General features: G+C 45.5%; 1 protein-coding gene across 3 annotated transcripts in view; it reads right to left on the bottom strand.

The window, feature by feature from the left end:
* The window catches only part of NIPAL2 (NIPA like domain containing 2), a 112,549-nt gene that overhangs the window by 47,398 nt on the left and 51,541 nt on the right, over positions 1-13,610 (bottom strand). For all 3 annotated transcript variants that reach the window (XM_033934918.1, XM_033934917.1, XM_033934919.1), the window contains 2 exons: positions 10,292-10,413; positions 2,006-2,102 (listed from right to left, as the gene is read on the bottom strand). In XM_033934918.1, coding sequence (XP_033790809.1) covers positions 2,006-2,102; positions 10,292-10,413 — 219 coding nt within the window. The remainder of the gene's footprint in view (positions 1-2,005; positions 2,103-10,291; positions 10,414-13,610) is intronic.

Below are 13,610 nucleotides of genomic sequence, written 5' to 3'. Positions count from 1 at the left end.
GTGATCCTCAGTGATAACATGAAGACTGCCAATCAAGTGGAGCAAGCTTCATCCAAGGCAAGGCAAATCATAGGTTGCATACGCAGGAGTTTCGTCAGCCGTAAGCCTGAAGTCATTATGCCATTGTATAGATCCATGGTGAGGCCCCACCTGGAATACTGTATGCAATTCTGGAGGCCGCATTACCGTAAGGATGTGCTGAGACTGGAGTCGGTCCAGAGAATGGCCACCCGGATGGTCTTGGGACTCAAGGATCTCCCGTACGAGGAACGGCTGGATAAGTTGCAGCTGTACTCACTCGAGGAACGCAGAGAGAGGGGTGACATGATCGAGACATTCAAGTATCTCACGGGCCGCATCGAGGTGGAAGAAGATATCTTCTTTTTCAAGGGTCCCGCGGCAACAAGGGGGCATCCGTGGAAAATCAGGGGCGGGAAACTGCACAGGGACACCAGGAAATTCTTTTTCACTGAAAGGGTGGTTGATCGCTGGAATAGTCTTCCACTTCAGGTTATTGAGGCCAGCAGCATGCCTGATTTTAAGACCAAATGGGATAGACACGTGGGACTAGATGGGCCGTGGCCCTTATCTGCCATCTATTTCTATGTTTCTATGAAATACAGAAAGCGGCTAAGGAGAGAGAGAGAGAAAGAAATAAAGACAGACACATATATTCTAGCACCCGTTAATGTAACGGGCTATAAGACTAGTACAAAAATAATTGTGATGCACATATCCCAAAGCTAACATATTCCAGTTAATAAATTCAAAATAAAACCATTTTTTTCTACCTTGTTATCTGGATATTTTGTTTTTCCATTATCTTGGTCCCAGTTTCTCTTTCTGCTTTTTGTCTGTCTACAACTAATTCTCTTTCCAATCCTATGGCTCATGCACCCTCCCTCCTTCCTTCATCATTTTTTCAATGTTTGTGCTCCCTCCTTCTCGAGTCCCAACACGACCTTCTCCCTCCCTTCATTCTGTGCCTCCATCCGGCGGGTATTTACCTTCTGGCTGGCTCCCATGCTGCAACTGTTTTTCTGCGGGCAGTGGAGGCTGGCTCCTCACGTGATCCATGGCTGTGTTGGAAGCGTTCCCTTCCTTCTGTGTCTCCCAGCGAGTATTTATTTTCTGGCCGGCTCCCTTGCTGCAGTCATCTGCGGGCAGCGGCGGCTCCTCGCGTGTGATTCACGGCTGATTCAGAAGCCTTCTCTCTGATGTCGTGATGTCAGAGGGAACGCTTCTGACACAGCCGCAGATCATGCATGAGGATCCGCCACCACCCGCGGACAATTGCAGCAAGGGAGCTGGCCAGAAAACTACCCAGAGGGAGGCACAGAAGGGAGGGAAAAGCTGGGCCACACATAACTCCTTGTTGAGCTGCTTGCGGCCCATGGGCCACAGGTTGGACACCCCTGGTTTAGACCAACCATTCAATCAAGATTATTTGCCTGTTGTGGTTATAAAAGATCAATGTTAATGTAATATGTACAATATGTAGCAATGTGTTTGTTTACTGTTTTGAAATAAATAGCTGTTATTGAATTCAGCTAGCCTCCTCCTCCATTGTATCTGGTTTCAATACAGCCCTCAGCTTGGAAATCTCCACATGTGTGTGAAAAAAAAAACAACTTGGAGAAAAGATTTCTTCACTCAGTGTAATTAAGCTCTGGAATTCGTTGCCAGAGGTAAAAGCAAATAAGGTAGCAGGTTTTTAACAAGATTTAGACAAATTCCTAAAAGAAAAGTCCATAAACCGTTAAGGTGAACTTGGGAAAATCCACAGCTTATTTATTCTACTCTGTTGGGATTGCCAGGTACTTGCGACTTAGATTGACCACTGTTGGGAACAGGATGTTGGGCCTGATGGTCTGCCCCAGTATGGCTATGCTTATGTATCATGTGTGCGCTTGGAGGAATTCCAGACCAGGGGCCTACTCTGTTTTAACATATAAGGCAAGCAATTGTGGAAAAGAGACAAAAGGAAACAAAGAAGATGTCTTACCAAGTAATGCTACCAGCATCAATACTATCACAATATGCTTCTTATCTTTTGCTTTATAGAAATACAGAAGAACGCAGAAGACGATTATTTCTAAGATCTGAGAATAAAAAGAGTAGACAATGTTAATTCCTTAAGATTTGGATTCAGCTCACACCTTTTCAGTTTTTCAAGGTGAGTTACATTCAGGTACAGTAAATATGTCCCTGTCTCCAGAGTTTATAATCCAACAAACTGGTGTCTCAATTGTTGCACCCCCAAAGCTGTACACTTAGCATCAATTCTATAACAATATCTTGGTACCAAGATTCTGTTATAGAATGCTCTCATAAAACTGGCATTGGCAGACTCATATTTAAGCATGCCCACTTACGCCATGTCTAAGGGAGGTATAAGTGTGCAAGCCTAGGTGTGCCATGTGATTTGCTAAATTTATAGTATTTTGTAAACTATGTGTAAAATTGAGAGACATGCCTGCTAATGTTCCACTCATGAGTACAACCTCTTCCAGTTAGGCACTAAGGCCCAGATTCTGAAAGCGGCACTGTTAGGAAGGCGCTTACTGATGCCTAATTGTTTTAATTGGTTAGTAATGGCATGGTAATTGACCATGCCATTATAAAAGAAAAAATGTAGGTGCCACAAGGTGCCTACAAAACATGGCGCTGGAATCGTGTCTTTGCAGACGCTCAGTGGTGCCAAACATCAAAAGAGGCTTGGTTATGGGCAGGGTTGACGTTTTGTGCTGCTAAGCGTGATTCTATGTGGAAGGCAGGTGCAGGAAATGCAGGCCTGTAAAATCCTAGGGGAGAGTGTGGCGCAGTGGTTAAAGCTACAGCCTCAGCACCCTAAGGTTGTGGGTTCAAACCCACGCTGCTCCTTGTGACCCTGGGCAAGTCACTTAATTCTCCCCCCCCCCCAATTGCCCCAGGTCCATTAGATAGATTGTGAGCTCCACCGGGACAGAGGGAAAAATGTTTGAGTACCTGAATAAATTCATGTAAACCGTTCTGAGCTCCCCTGGGAGAACGGTATAGAAAATTGAATAAATAAATATATTTCCAATACCTACCTTCGACGCAGGCCACAATTCTGAAAATGGCATCATAATCAGAGTGCGAAAAGCACTATTTTTTCAGACATCTGCTAATTATGGGGCCACTTTCAGAATCCTTGCCTCTGGGCCTGATTATATAAACTGCGCCTAACTTATAGGCGCCGGTCCATATGGTTGTCAATCAACCACTAGGTGCCTAGGCATCCTTAGGCGTCGCTAGGTATTGTTGAGGTAGGTGGTGGTATATTAGGCCAGGTTTTACCTAATCTAATTTACTGGTGCCTAGTGACGCCTACATTTACCATGCCTATTCTCCGCCCTTAACCATGCCCTTTTCAGGCAGGCATTGTTAGGCGTCGGAGAGCATCTGAACTTAGGCATCACAAGGATATCTGTGCGTAGCTCTAATTATCAATTAAATTATTTTTTTAAATCATTTTTTAATGGCGTGGTTAATTACCATGCCAATTAACCAATTAAAATAAGATTAAGCTACATGTAGATTTAGGTTAGGTGTTACAAGACATCCGCTATTAGGATGCCTAACCTAGACACCATTTATAGAATCAGGTTCTATGGCATTTAGTAGCTACCGTTTAGAATAGCACCTAGAGCATATAGGGCTAGATTCCCTAACCTTCCGATCCGTATCCGATCCGTGTGCGATTGGAGACAGGCAGACCAATTCGCCAACCGTTTGCATGCAAATAGGGGCGATTGGAGGCACACCCCCAACTGACCGCACGGATCAGATTGAGCCCCGACAGTAGTGACAGGAGAAGTAGTCTCCTGTCACTGCTGTCAGGGCTCTGCCGGCTGTTTAGATTTTTTTTTTTTTTTTAATCGGGCTGATATTTTGTGCTTTACTGCTGCAAAATATCAGCCCGATTTAAAAAAAAAATTAAACCCCCTCCCTCTCCCAACAAGTGTCCCTTCCCCTCTCCCTCCCCGAACCAAAAAATACCCGGTGCGAGGGTCCCACTCCCACCACCCCTTGACCGGCCCACCACATCCCCATCCAGCCCACCCCTGTTCGGGCTGGACTGGCCTGCACCCACCCCCCTCCCTCCCCGTACCTTTAAAATAGTTGGGAGAAGGAGGGGTGCCTGGTCCCTCCCGCTCCTTAGGCCTCCCTCCGTGATAGCACCATCTTTGGGAGCAGGAGGAAGCGCAAAGTCCTCCTTGCTCCTGCTGCTCTCTGGGGCTGCTACGCAGTATGAGCCTTAGACCATGCCCCGGTGCATCATGTGATGCATGGGGAGGGACCTAAGGCTCTGATTGGCTGAGGCGCCTCGGACTCCTCCCTAGGTAGGGGCCTGGGGCGCCTCAGCCAATCAGGGACTTCCTTAGGGAGGAGTGTAAAGAAGTCCCTGATTGGCCATTAACAATGTTGCTTAGTGAATATGACCCTTAAGGGGGAATTTATTAAAGGGCATTAAGCACATTAGTGTGTGTTAACCACTAGACGCCCCTAGGAATGTAATGAGCATTTTTAGCGGATAGCGTGCGCTAATGCGATTGAACATGCCAATGCCCTTTCATGAATCCCCCCCTGTCAATTAATAGCACCACTGATGCGCGTAAGCGGCACCTACCCCATACATTTCTACCTGAGGTAATGGAGAGTTGTGATTTGCTCATGATCACAAGGAATGTCAGTGAGATTTTGAATCCTGGCTTTTCTGATTCTCAGACTACTTCTCTGAGTAGGCTGCTCCTTCACTCCCTTTATAAATGGGTAATAAATGTTTTGAGTCTTCAAAAATGTCTTTGCTATCCTTTTTATTTTAATATACTGTACTCACCACATAACAGACAGTTCTAAAGAGAATTACTGCATTTTATTATGTGCATTCTGCTCACAGTGCAGCATATTATCAGGAAACTGGATAACCAAATAATTGTTCTCATAAATCTTTCCTCCCCTGAAGGAATGCTCTAATTTAGTTCTCTCGGTTTTATTTCTTGTTCTTTTTTTTTAATCTTTGTGTCTTATTAGCATAAAGAGGATTTTTAAAAACATATGTTCCTTGTAAAATAAAGAACTGGAAACCTGAATGGTAATAAAGCTGAAAGTTGGCCACAGGGTCTATGTGACATGGTAAACAGCGAGACTCAATCTACTTCAAAACAGGTTCCTTACCCTATATGTAATAAATTTCATTATCTATTTGGAGAGCAGTTTTCAGACAGCCTGCATAGCTGCAAAATCCACAGATATAATCTCTTTAATACAGAATACTTCATATATAGCCTTTGGAAACATTAAAAAGTTTGATGTTCATTACTGACTGTATGCTCATGTACAGATTTATTTTCCTCTAGTGTCTCATTCCATGAAGGCAATAAAATTAAGTTAGAATGCACAAGAAACAGATCTTTCTTCTATTTGGGCCAAAACTTTGAGATACTATTCCAGAAGACATAAGAATAGCAGCTAATTACTGGTGCTTTAAAGCATCTTTTAAAAGCTTGGCATATTACAAGAGTTTATGGATAGAAACCAGGTCTTGATGTGTTTATCAGCTGGCATTAGTAGGACATTTTTATGGATTTCACTGCTCTGTGATTTTTATCCAGTGAGGAGTTTCCTAGTATTACACTTTAAACCCGACTTTGCGTTGGACTCCGAGATATGAACTGGGACACTCATGCTGGAGAGTTTACAAATGGCTCTGCTGAACATGGAGCCTATAGTAAAATACATATAAGGATGCTACCAAATAACTCCCCATGTTTAGATCCTCTCATCACCCCCCTCCAGTATCTCCAATAATATCTTGCTTTTCCTACACTCCACTGCTGTACCTCTATCCACAATGCAATCCTCTGCCACATCCCTAAATATACGCGATACCCTCGAGCTGGAAATTGCCTTTGAACTTGCTGCATCGCTACTCATAATGCGATTCGCTTGAGTTGTAAGTTACCTTGAACCTGATTAGGCATCGAGCGACACAGAAATTGCAGATTACAGTATATTAATTTAGGGGGACGTTATGTAATGTCTTTGGATAACCCCTCCATTCTATATGTTTCATTTAACCTAGATTGGTAACATGTAGAAATAAAAGAAAAACATAAAGGGGTCCTTGTACTAAGGCGCGCTAAATGCTAACGTGCCCATTAAATTTTATGGACGCGTTCGCGTTTAGCGTGCACTAAATCGGCTAGCGTGCCTTAGTAAAAGGACCCCTAAGGAAAAAAAATATACCTTTTGTATTGGACCAACTTAACGTAGTTTATGATTAGCTTTTGAAGGAAACCCCTTCTTCCTCAGATCAGAAATCTGAGGAAGGGGTTACCTTCGAAAGCTAATCATAAACTACGTTAAGTTGGTCCAATACAAAATGGTATATTTTTTCCTTTATGTTTTTGTTTTATTTCTACATATTTCCTTGAAGAGTGGACTAACACGGCCATCACACTGACTGTGAGGACTATATTCTCTGAAAAATTACAATCAACAGCATTTCTCAAACCCTTTTTTACTGGCATATAAGTGGCTCCTGCAGCCATAGGGGCTATTGGGGTGGTAGATAAGTGGGTCTAGGGATTCTGGAGGTGGTTTGGGGGGCTTACTGTAACCTGCTCTTTAGCAGAAATAAACTTTATCAGCTGCTGAGGTTCAAAAAAAACAAAACAAATCTATTCCCTTGATAGATCATCACACATTTACAGGGGTATCTGAGTATGAACGTCGCACCTAACTGCAAGACCCTTGGTCTCAAAATAAGAAATTGTTTTCTTCTCTTTTGGGTTATTCGTGACACATCAGGATACATTCTCACTAGTTTAGTCATAAATGGTATATCCTTAAACTTAAAGAACAACTTACGCATCCATTCTCTGTCAGCGTCAATAGCAAATTGTACAAGCAGTGTAGCATTTGCCGGTATCTCAATATCAAGGAAATTTGTCAAATCCAAACTGTAAGCAGAAAGATTCTACTGGTTTGGTTTCTGAGCAGGCGGTCCAGTTGGTAAATAGTATATTTTAGTGAGAGGTGGATAAGAGATTTCGGGAACTTTCAAGACTTCATTCAAATATTTCTTAAACATATGTTGCGCTTGAGTAAGTGGTAATTTTGGAAAGTTTGTAATCTGAAGATTAAACCTTCTGGTCATGTTTTCCAGCATTTCCACCTTGAAATTAAGATTTCCACAGTCCCTTACCCACACTGAGGCCTGGGACTCCACAGTTTTTATTCTGGTAAACCCCAGTTGGTAATGGGTAGTGCTGCTCGATTCAGGAAAAAAATTTCGATTCAATTTGATTCAGCCTATTGAATCGATTTTTCGATTCGATTTTCCTGCCCAATTGGATGTTTTTTTCAAACATCCTGGTGGGTTTATTTTATAGCCTCTTCACCCCCTTTGCCTTCTCCTAATCACACTGGCGCTGTGGTGTAAACAAAATAAACAAAAAAGACTTTTCCTCTCTCTGTTAGGGCCTAGCTCATGTTCATTGTCTAACACCAGCTCTGGCAGGATACACATGTCAAATCTGACATATTGTAATCACAAAACAGAAAATAAAATTATTTTTTTCTACCTTTTGTCGTCTGGTCATTATTCAAATCTTGTTGGTCCCTGGCTCTAGTTGTCTTCTGATAACTTGCTTGCCAGGGTCTTCTTCTTTCTTCTTTCTCCGTGCTAACCATCTATCTTCTATCTCTGTCCTTCCCCTTCTATTTCCCTTCCTTCCTCCGGAGGTCTGGCATCTTTCCTTTTTTTCGTCTCCATCCACAGATCCACCTTTTCTTAACTACCCTTTCATCCAGCATCTCTCCCTCCTTCCCCACCATCCCAGGGTCCAGTGGCGTACCTAGGGTATGTGGCACCCGAGGCCCATCATTTTTTGACACACCCCCACCCACCCCCCATGTAAAAAATATTTTTTTGTAATAACCATGAAATGGTATAAATGGTCAGAATAGAAACAGGGAGTGAAAATATTCTTTTATTGAACCTCATATATGTAACCATTATTCCAAACATAACATAAATTATGTCTGAATTGTCATGACATGAGAAGTACATATGGAGTAATTGCAGGTGATGCTTGGGACAATTCTGATTGTGTTAGTTCGGTTTTATGTGTTTTTTGAGTAGAAGGGTTTTTATTTCTTTTTTGAAGGTTTTGTAGTCTGTGGTCGAGGTCAATAGGTTGTAGAGTTGGGGGTCGAGTGTTGCAGCTTGAATGGCTAGGAGGTTGTCGAACAGTTTTTTTCTTTTGACGTTTTTGGTTGGAGGGTGTGTGAATGGTATGCGAGTTCTCCTATGTCTGGTTGAGGTGGATTTAATTATTTAGCTGAAGAAATTAGTTACCCCCCCCCATTCCACACACATTAATTCTCTTCCATTTTTGTTCCCATTATAAAAAACACTGATAAGTTCCCAGAAAAAAAATACATTAAAATAAAAAGTGAAAACAAAGGCCCCTACAGATGAGAACATAACATAAGAATAGCCTAACTGGGTCAGACCAATGGTCCATCATGCCCAGTAGCCCATTCTCATGGTAGCCAATCCAGGTCACTAGTACCTGGTCAAAACCCAAAGAGTAGCAACATTCCATGCTACCGATCCAGGGCAAGCAGACACTTCCCCATGTCTTAATAACAGACTATGGACTTTTCCTCCAGGAATTTGTCCAAATCTTTCTTAAAACCAGCTAAGCTATCTGCTTTTACCATAACTTCTGGCCACTTCATTTTTAAGCTGAGATCTTTCCTTCCAAACAGAGACCTTGCTAGATGTCAAATACAGCACAAGGGAACTTCACATGGACTTAGCTGTGCAGGAAATGTGAATCTCCTCATACACCCACCTATAGTGCAAAAATGTGCAAAGGTCTGGTTTTTTCTTTCGATTACTACATAGCCTAATGCCACACAAGCAGCACTGTTACAAAAGGTCAATGCTAAGGTTAACAAAGTTTCCTTCCTTTAGAGTAGCGAAGCAGCCTGCAGCAAGATCGCGATGTCAGCGATCTTGAGCTGCTTGTGCTGTCCTCCGCCGCAGACCCGCCCCCCTCCTCTGACGTCAGTGGAGGGGGCGGGACCGCGGCGGAGGACAGCACGAAGCAGCGCAAGATCGCTGACATCGCGATCTTGCTGCAGGCTGCTTCGCTACTCTAAATGGTGCGGAGAGGCCAGAGGGGAAGAACCAGAAGTCGGGGGGGGGGGGGGGAACGGATGCCGGAGCACCCCTTCAGGGCTTGCACCCGGGGCGGACAGCCCCCTCTCCTTAGTACGCCACTGCCAGGGTCCAGCATATCTCCCTTTCTTTCCCAACTACCCTCCTATCCAGTATCTCTATCCCCCCTCCACACCATCCCTTGTGTCCAATTTCTCTCCCTTTCTGCTCCTTCCCTCCCATTGTCCACCATCTCTCTCCCTCTCTGTTTTTAGACCCATTATTTCTTTCTCCCCAAAGTCCGGCATATGCACGTCTCTTTGAAGCCCCCTTCCCTCCCTCCCTCTGTGTACTTCTACACCAGAGCCCCCCCTTTCCTGAAGGTCTGTCACCCCCTGAAGGCCTGTGCCACCATCCCTGAAGGCCTGTCCCCCTCTTGATGGCCTGATCCCCCTTAAGGCTTGCCTGTCCCCCCTGCAGGCCTATACCAACTCCCCAAAGGACTGCGCACCCCCCCCCCAGGAAGGCCTGCGTGTTCCCCCTGGCCTCCCGCACACCATTTACCTAATATCAGCAGCCTGCAGAGAAGATCACGGTGCTAGCGATCTTTGCATGCTGCCATAGGTCTTTGGAAATGTTTCCTCTGCCGCGATCCTGCCTCTGACATCAGAGGAGGGGCAGGACCGCGGCAGAGAAAACAGTTCCAAAGACCGATGGCAGCTTGCAAAGATCACTAGCACCGTGATCTTCTCTGCAGCCTACTGATATTAGGTAAATGGTGCGCGGGAGGCCAGGGCGGAAGCTGAACACCAGCACTTCCTGACTAACCCTCCCCCCTCTCCCTCCCCTCTAAAGCAGGTGCGGCAGCGGCTGACCTGCAAGAGTCAGCACTGCCGCTCCTGCTTTAGGGGGTGAGGGGAGCGAATCGGGGGGGGGGAGGGGATTTTTTTGTTTGTTTGTTTTAAATCGATTCACTCGAAGTGAATCGGTGAACCGAATCGTGAATTGGGCAGCACTTGTAATGGGCATTTGTTGAAAAGTCTAACAAAAAATGAGAACTACAGTAGATAGTAACCCGGAGAGCAAATTTACCAGATAGAGCATGAACTCCCAACGGATCAGATACTGCTGTATTTTCACTCCAGTGACTTCTTGAGATGCACAAGGAGAAAACGTCACCATGAGATATATTCCTGAAATTGCGACTGTCCCACCTTTTAGTTGAACAAAAAACATTTCACTTTAGTAAAACTGTGTCCTTTAAGATGCTTAAAACTATAGAGGTCAATATTCAACCATGTCCAGGTGAAATAAACCACACATCTTCAGTTAACTTTATACAGATATCCATCCCAAATCTAATTTTAGGCTAAATATCCAGTTTAAAAATTGGTTAATTTTTGGTCTACTATTTGGGTGGCCTGGATCATCTTGGTAACTGGATGGCCTGCTGAAACTGCCTCTCCCATGGAAATTCATTGAGCCATTTTTGAGGAGAGATTTTATTTCTCCAGAATTCTATGATGCTATTTGGCCCATTTTCAAACCCAATGAGTCTTTTCTCCCATTTTCCCCTCGTATCACATTTGATTTTTTTTTTCCATTAAGTTTAAGAGTTATGGAGATAATAATAAAAAAAAAAAACAACATCTAAAAAGTGTCCTAAATGGCTACTTGGACGATCAAAAAGCCTGATCGTCCAAGTACCCATAACCAAAGCTGGTTTTTAGACGTATCTAAAAACAGCTTAGGCCTTTTCCCCTGCCACTAAACGCACAGAGAGAAAAGAGGTATGTTTAGATGATGGGAAAGGGCGGGCAGTGGGCGGAAGGTGGGCCGACCTACACCTAGGCGTACAACAGGTATAACCAAAACATTTATAGGTTGCCTAGTCGGCACTTAGACCTTTTTGACTTAGACGTAATCAAACCAGGTCTAAGTGCCGAAAAAGGGGCCGCTGAGCTGATGGCCGCTGGCGCCAGCAATTCAGCGGCCCGGCAACCTACCCACCGCAAGCATCGTGGCAGGAGAGATGCCTCATCTCCCCTACTGCGATGCCATCACCCGAACTACCGCAACCCGCGGCAGGAGAGATGCCCTATCTCTCCTGCCACAGGTCGCGGCAGTTCCGGTAGAGGAGTGATGGCATCGCGGTAGGGGAGATAAGGCAACTCTCCTGCCGTGATCCAACACCCCACCCTCGCAATTAACATTGGGCCAGGAGAGAGCCCAAGCTCTCCTGGCCTGCGGCGACCCCCGAATCAAGTGGGCCAGGAGAGAGCCCAGGCTCTCCTGGCCCGTGGCGACCCCCCAGTCGCTACTCGTTCGGGCCAGGAGGGAGCTCAAGCCCTCCTGGCCCTGGTGACCCCCCCCCCCGCCACTACTTGTTCAGGCCAGGAGGGAGCCCAAACCCTCCTGGCCCCGGCGACCCTCTACTCCCACCCCGCACTACATTACAGGCAGGAGGGATCCCAGGCCCTCCTGCCCTCGACGCAAACCCCAAGAAGGGCCTAAGGCTCCCGGGCCTATTCTGATTGGCCCAGGCACCTTAGGCCCCACCTGTGGGCGGGGCTTTGGGACGGCTGGGCCAATACGGCCCCATTCTTCCGTTAGCTGCCTGCCGGACAGGCGGGTTTGGCACCCATCTGTCCGGCCACCTGAAACAAGGTACGGGGAAGGGGGATGGAGTGGGGGGGTCATGGGGTCAGCTGGGGGGGTGGTCGTTGGGGGGAGGGGGGTTGCATCGAGGGCAGGAGGGCCTGGGATCCCTCTTGCCCGTAATGTAGTGCGGGGTGGGGGTAGGGAGTTGCCGGGGCCAGGAGGGTTTGGGCTCCCTCCTGGCCCGAACGAGTAGCAGCGGGGGGGGGGGGCGCCAGGGCCAGGAGGGCTTGGGCTCCCTCTTGGCCCGAACGAGTAGCAGCTGGGGGGTCGCCAGGGCCAGGAGGGCTTGGGCTCCCTCCTGGCCCATTCAAGTAGCGGCGGGGGGGGAGGTCGCCGGGGTCAGGAGAGCTTGGGCTCTCTCCTGGCCCGATGTTAATCGGCGGGGCAAGAGGGCTTGAGCTCCCTCTTTCCCCGATGTTGTCGGGGGGGGGGGGGGGGGGTCGCGGATCGACATGGCAGGAGGGCTTGGGCACCCTCCTGCCAGGATCGTTGTGTGTGTGTGTGTGGGAGGGGTTCTGTAACCGGTGTTGTTTTTGACAGACACCGGTTACAGAATCCAGCTTTTAGGCGAAGGACTGGCTCCTCCTTCGCCTAAAAGCCCTTCTGTAGGATGTTTGTGGCTTAGGCATTTTTTTGTTTCATTATGGCTGAAAAGTGTAGACGTCATGTGGGTGTACTTTTAGACGTAGTGGTGATTGGACGTTTAGGCAGAGGAAGGCCATAATCAAAACAAGGACGTTTGGGTTGGTTATGGACTCTTTCCCTGCTTCTGCGTTGAACATTTAAGGACTTAGGCCAAAAGGGGACTTAGACGCTTTTTTTGATTATGCCCCTCTATGTTTCCAAAGCTCTCTACAATTCCGTGAACCTACAACTTAATGGATATGTGGTGTTACTTCACCCATAATCAATTATTTTCAACAGCTACTGTAGGTATTCCCCATAATTCAGGCAACATAGGGCTAGATTCAGTAAATGGCGCTCAAATTTAGCTGCCCAGAAAAATTCACAATAAGTGCTATTCTATAAAGGCACCAAGCTATTATGTATGTGGATATTTTGTAAACCGCCTAGGAATTAGACAGTATAGAAATTTTTAAAATACCGTAAATAAATTTACTACCTAGTTCTTTTCCCCTCATCTTATCCTTCTATATTACATGAGCAATTTTCAAAACTGTGAAGCAGCTGCAGAGTCTATGGCAGGGGTACCCACACTTTTTTGGCTTGTGAGCTACTTTTAAAATGACCAAGTCAAAATGATCTACCAACAATAAAATTTTTAAAAACACAAAGTACACTATACACAGAGAAAATGTTAATTATAATTTATATTCATTTTTTTTTTCAAAGAGATCAAGGCAGATGACTTTAAAATATGCAATGTCACCTCAGTAACAACTATACAAAAATAGACAAATATACCCCCTCTCCTTTTACTAAACCGCGATAGCGGTTTTTAGTGCAGGGAGCTGCATTGAATGCCCCACGCTGCTCTCAACGCTCATAGGCTCCTTGCGATTTAGAAAGAGGGGGGGCCATCGTGCAAAATATAAACAGCAGATATAAATTCTCAAAACGGACACATTTTGATCACTAAGTTGAAAATAAAATAAAATTTTCCTACCTTTGTTGTATGGTGATTTCATGAGTTTCTGATTGCACTTCCTTCTGACTGTGTATCCAATATTTCTTTCTTTCTTCCTTCTGCATGCTTCCTATCCTGCAGACCTCATTCCATTCCCCAACC

Source organism: Geotrypetes seraphini, chromosome 2 (assembly GCF_902459505.1).
Source record: "Geotrypetes seraphini chromosome 2, aGeoSer1.1, whole genome shotgun sequence".
NCBI classification, from domain to species: domain Eukaryota; kingdom Metazoa; phylum Chordata; class Amphibia; order Gymnophiona; family Dermophiidae; genus Geotrypetes; species Geotrypetes seraphini.
The sequence above is the reverse complement of the archived record's forward strand: the minus strand, read 5'-3'. Positions and strand labels throughout refer to the sequence as shown.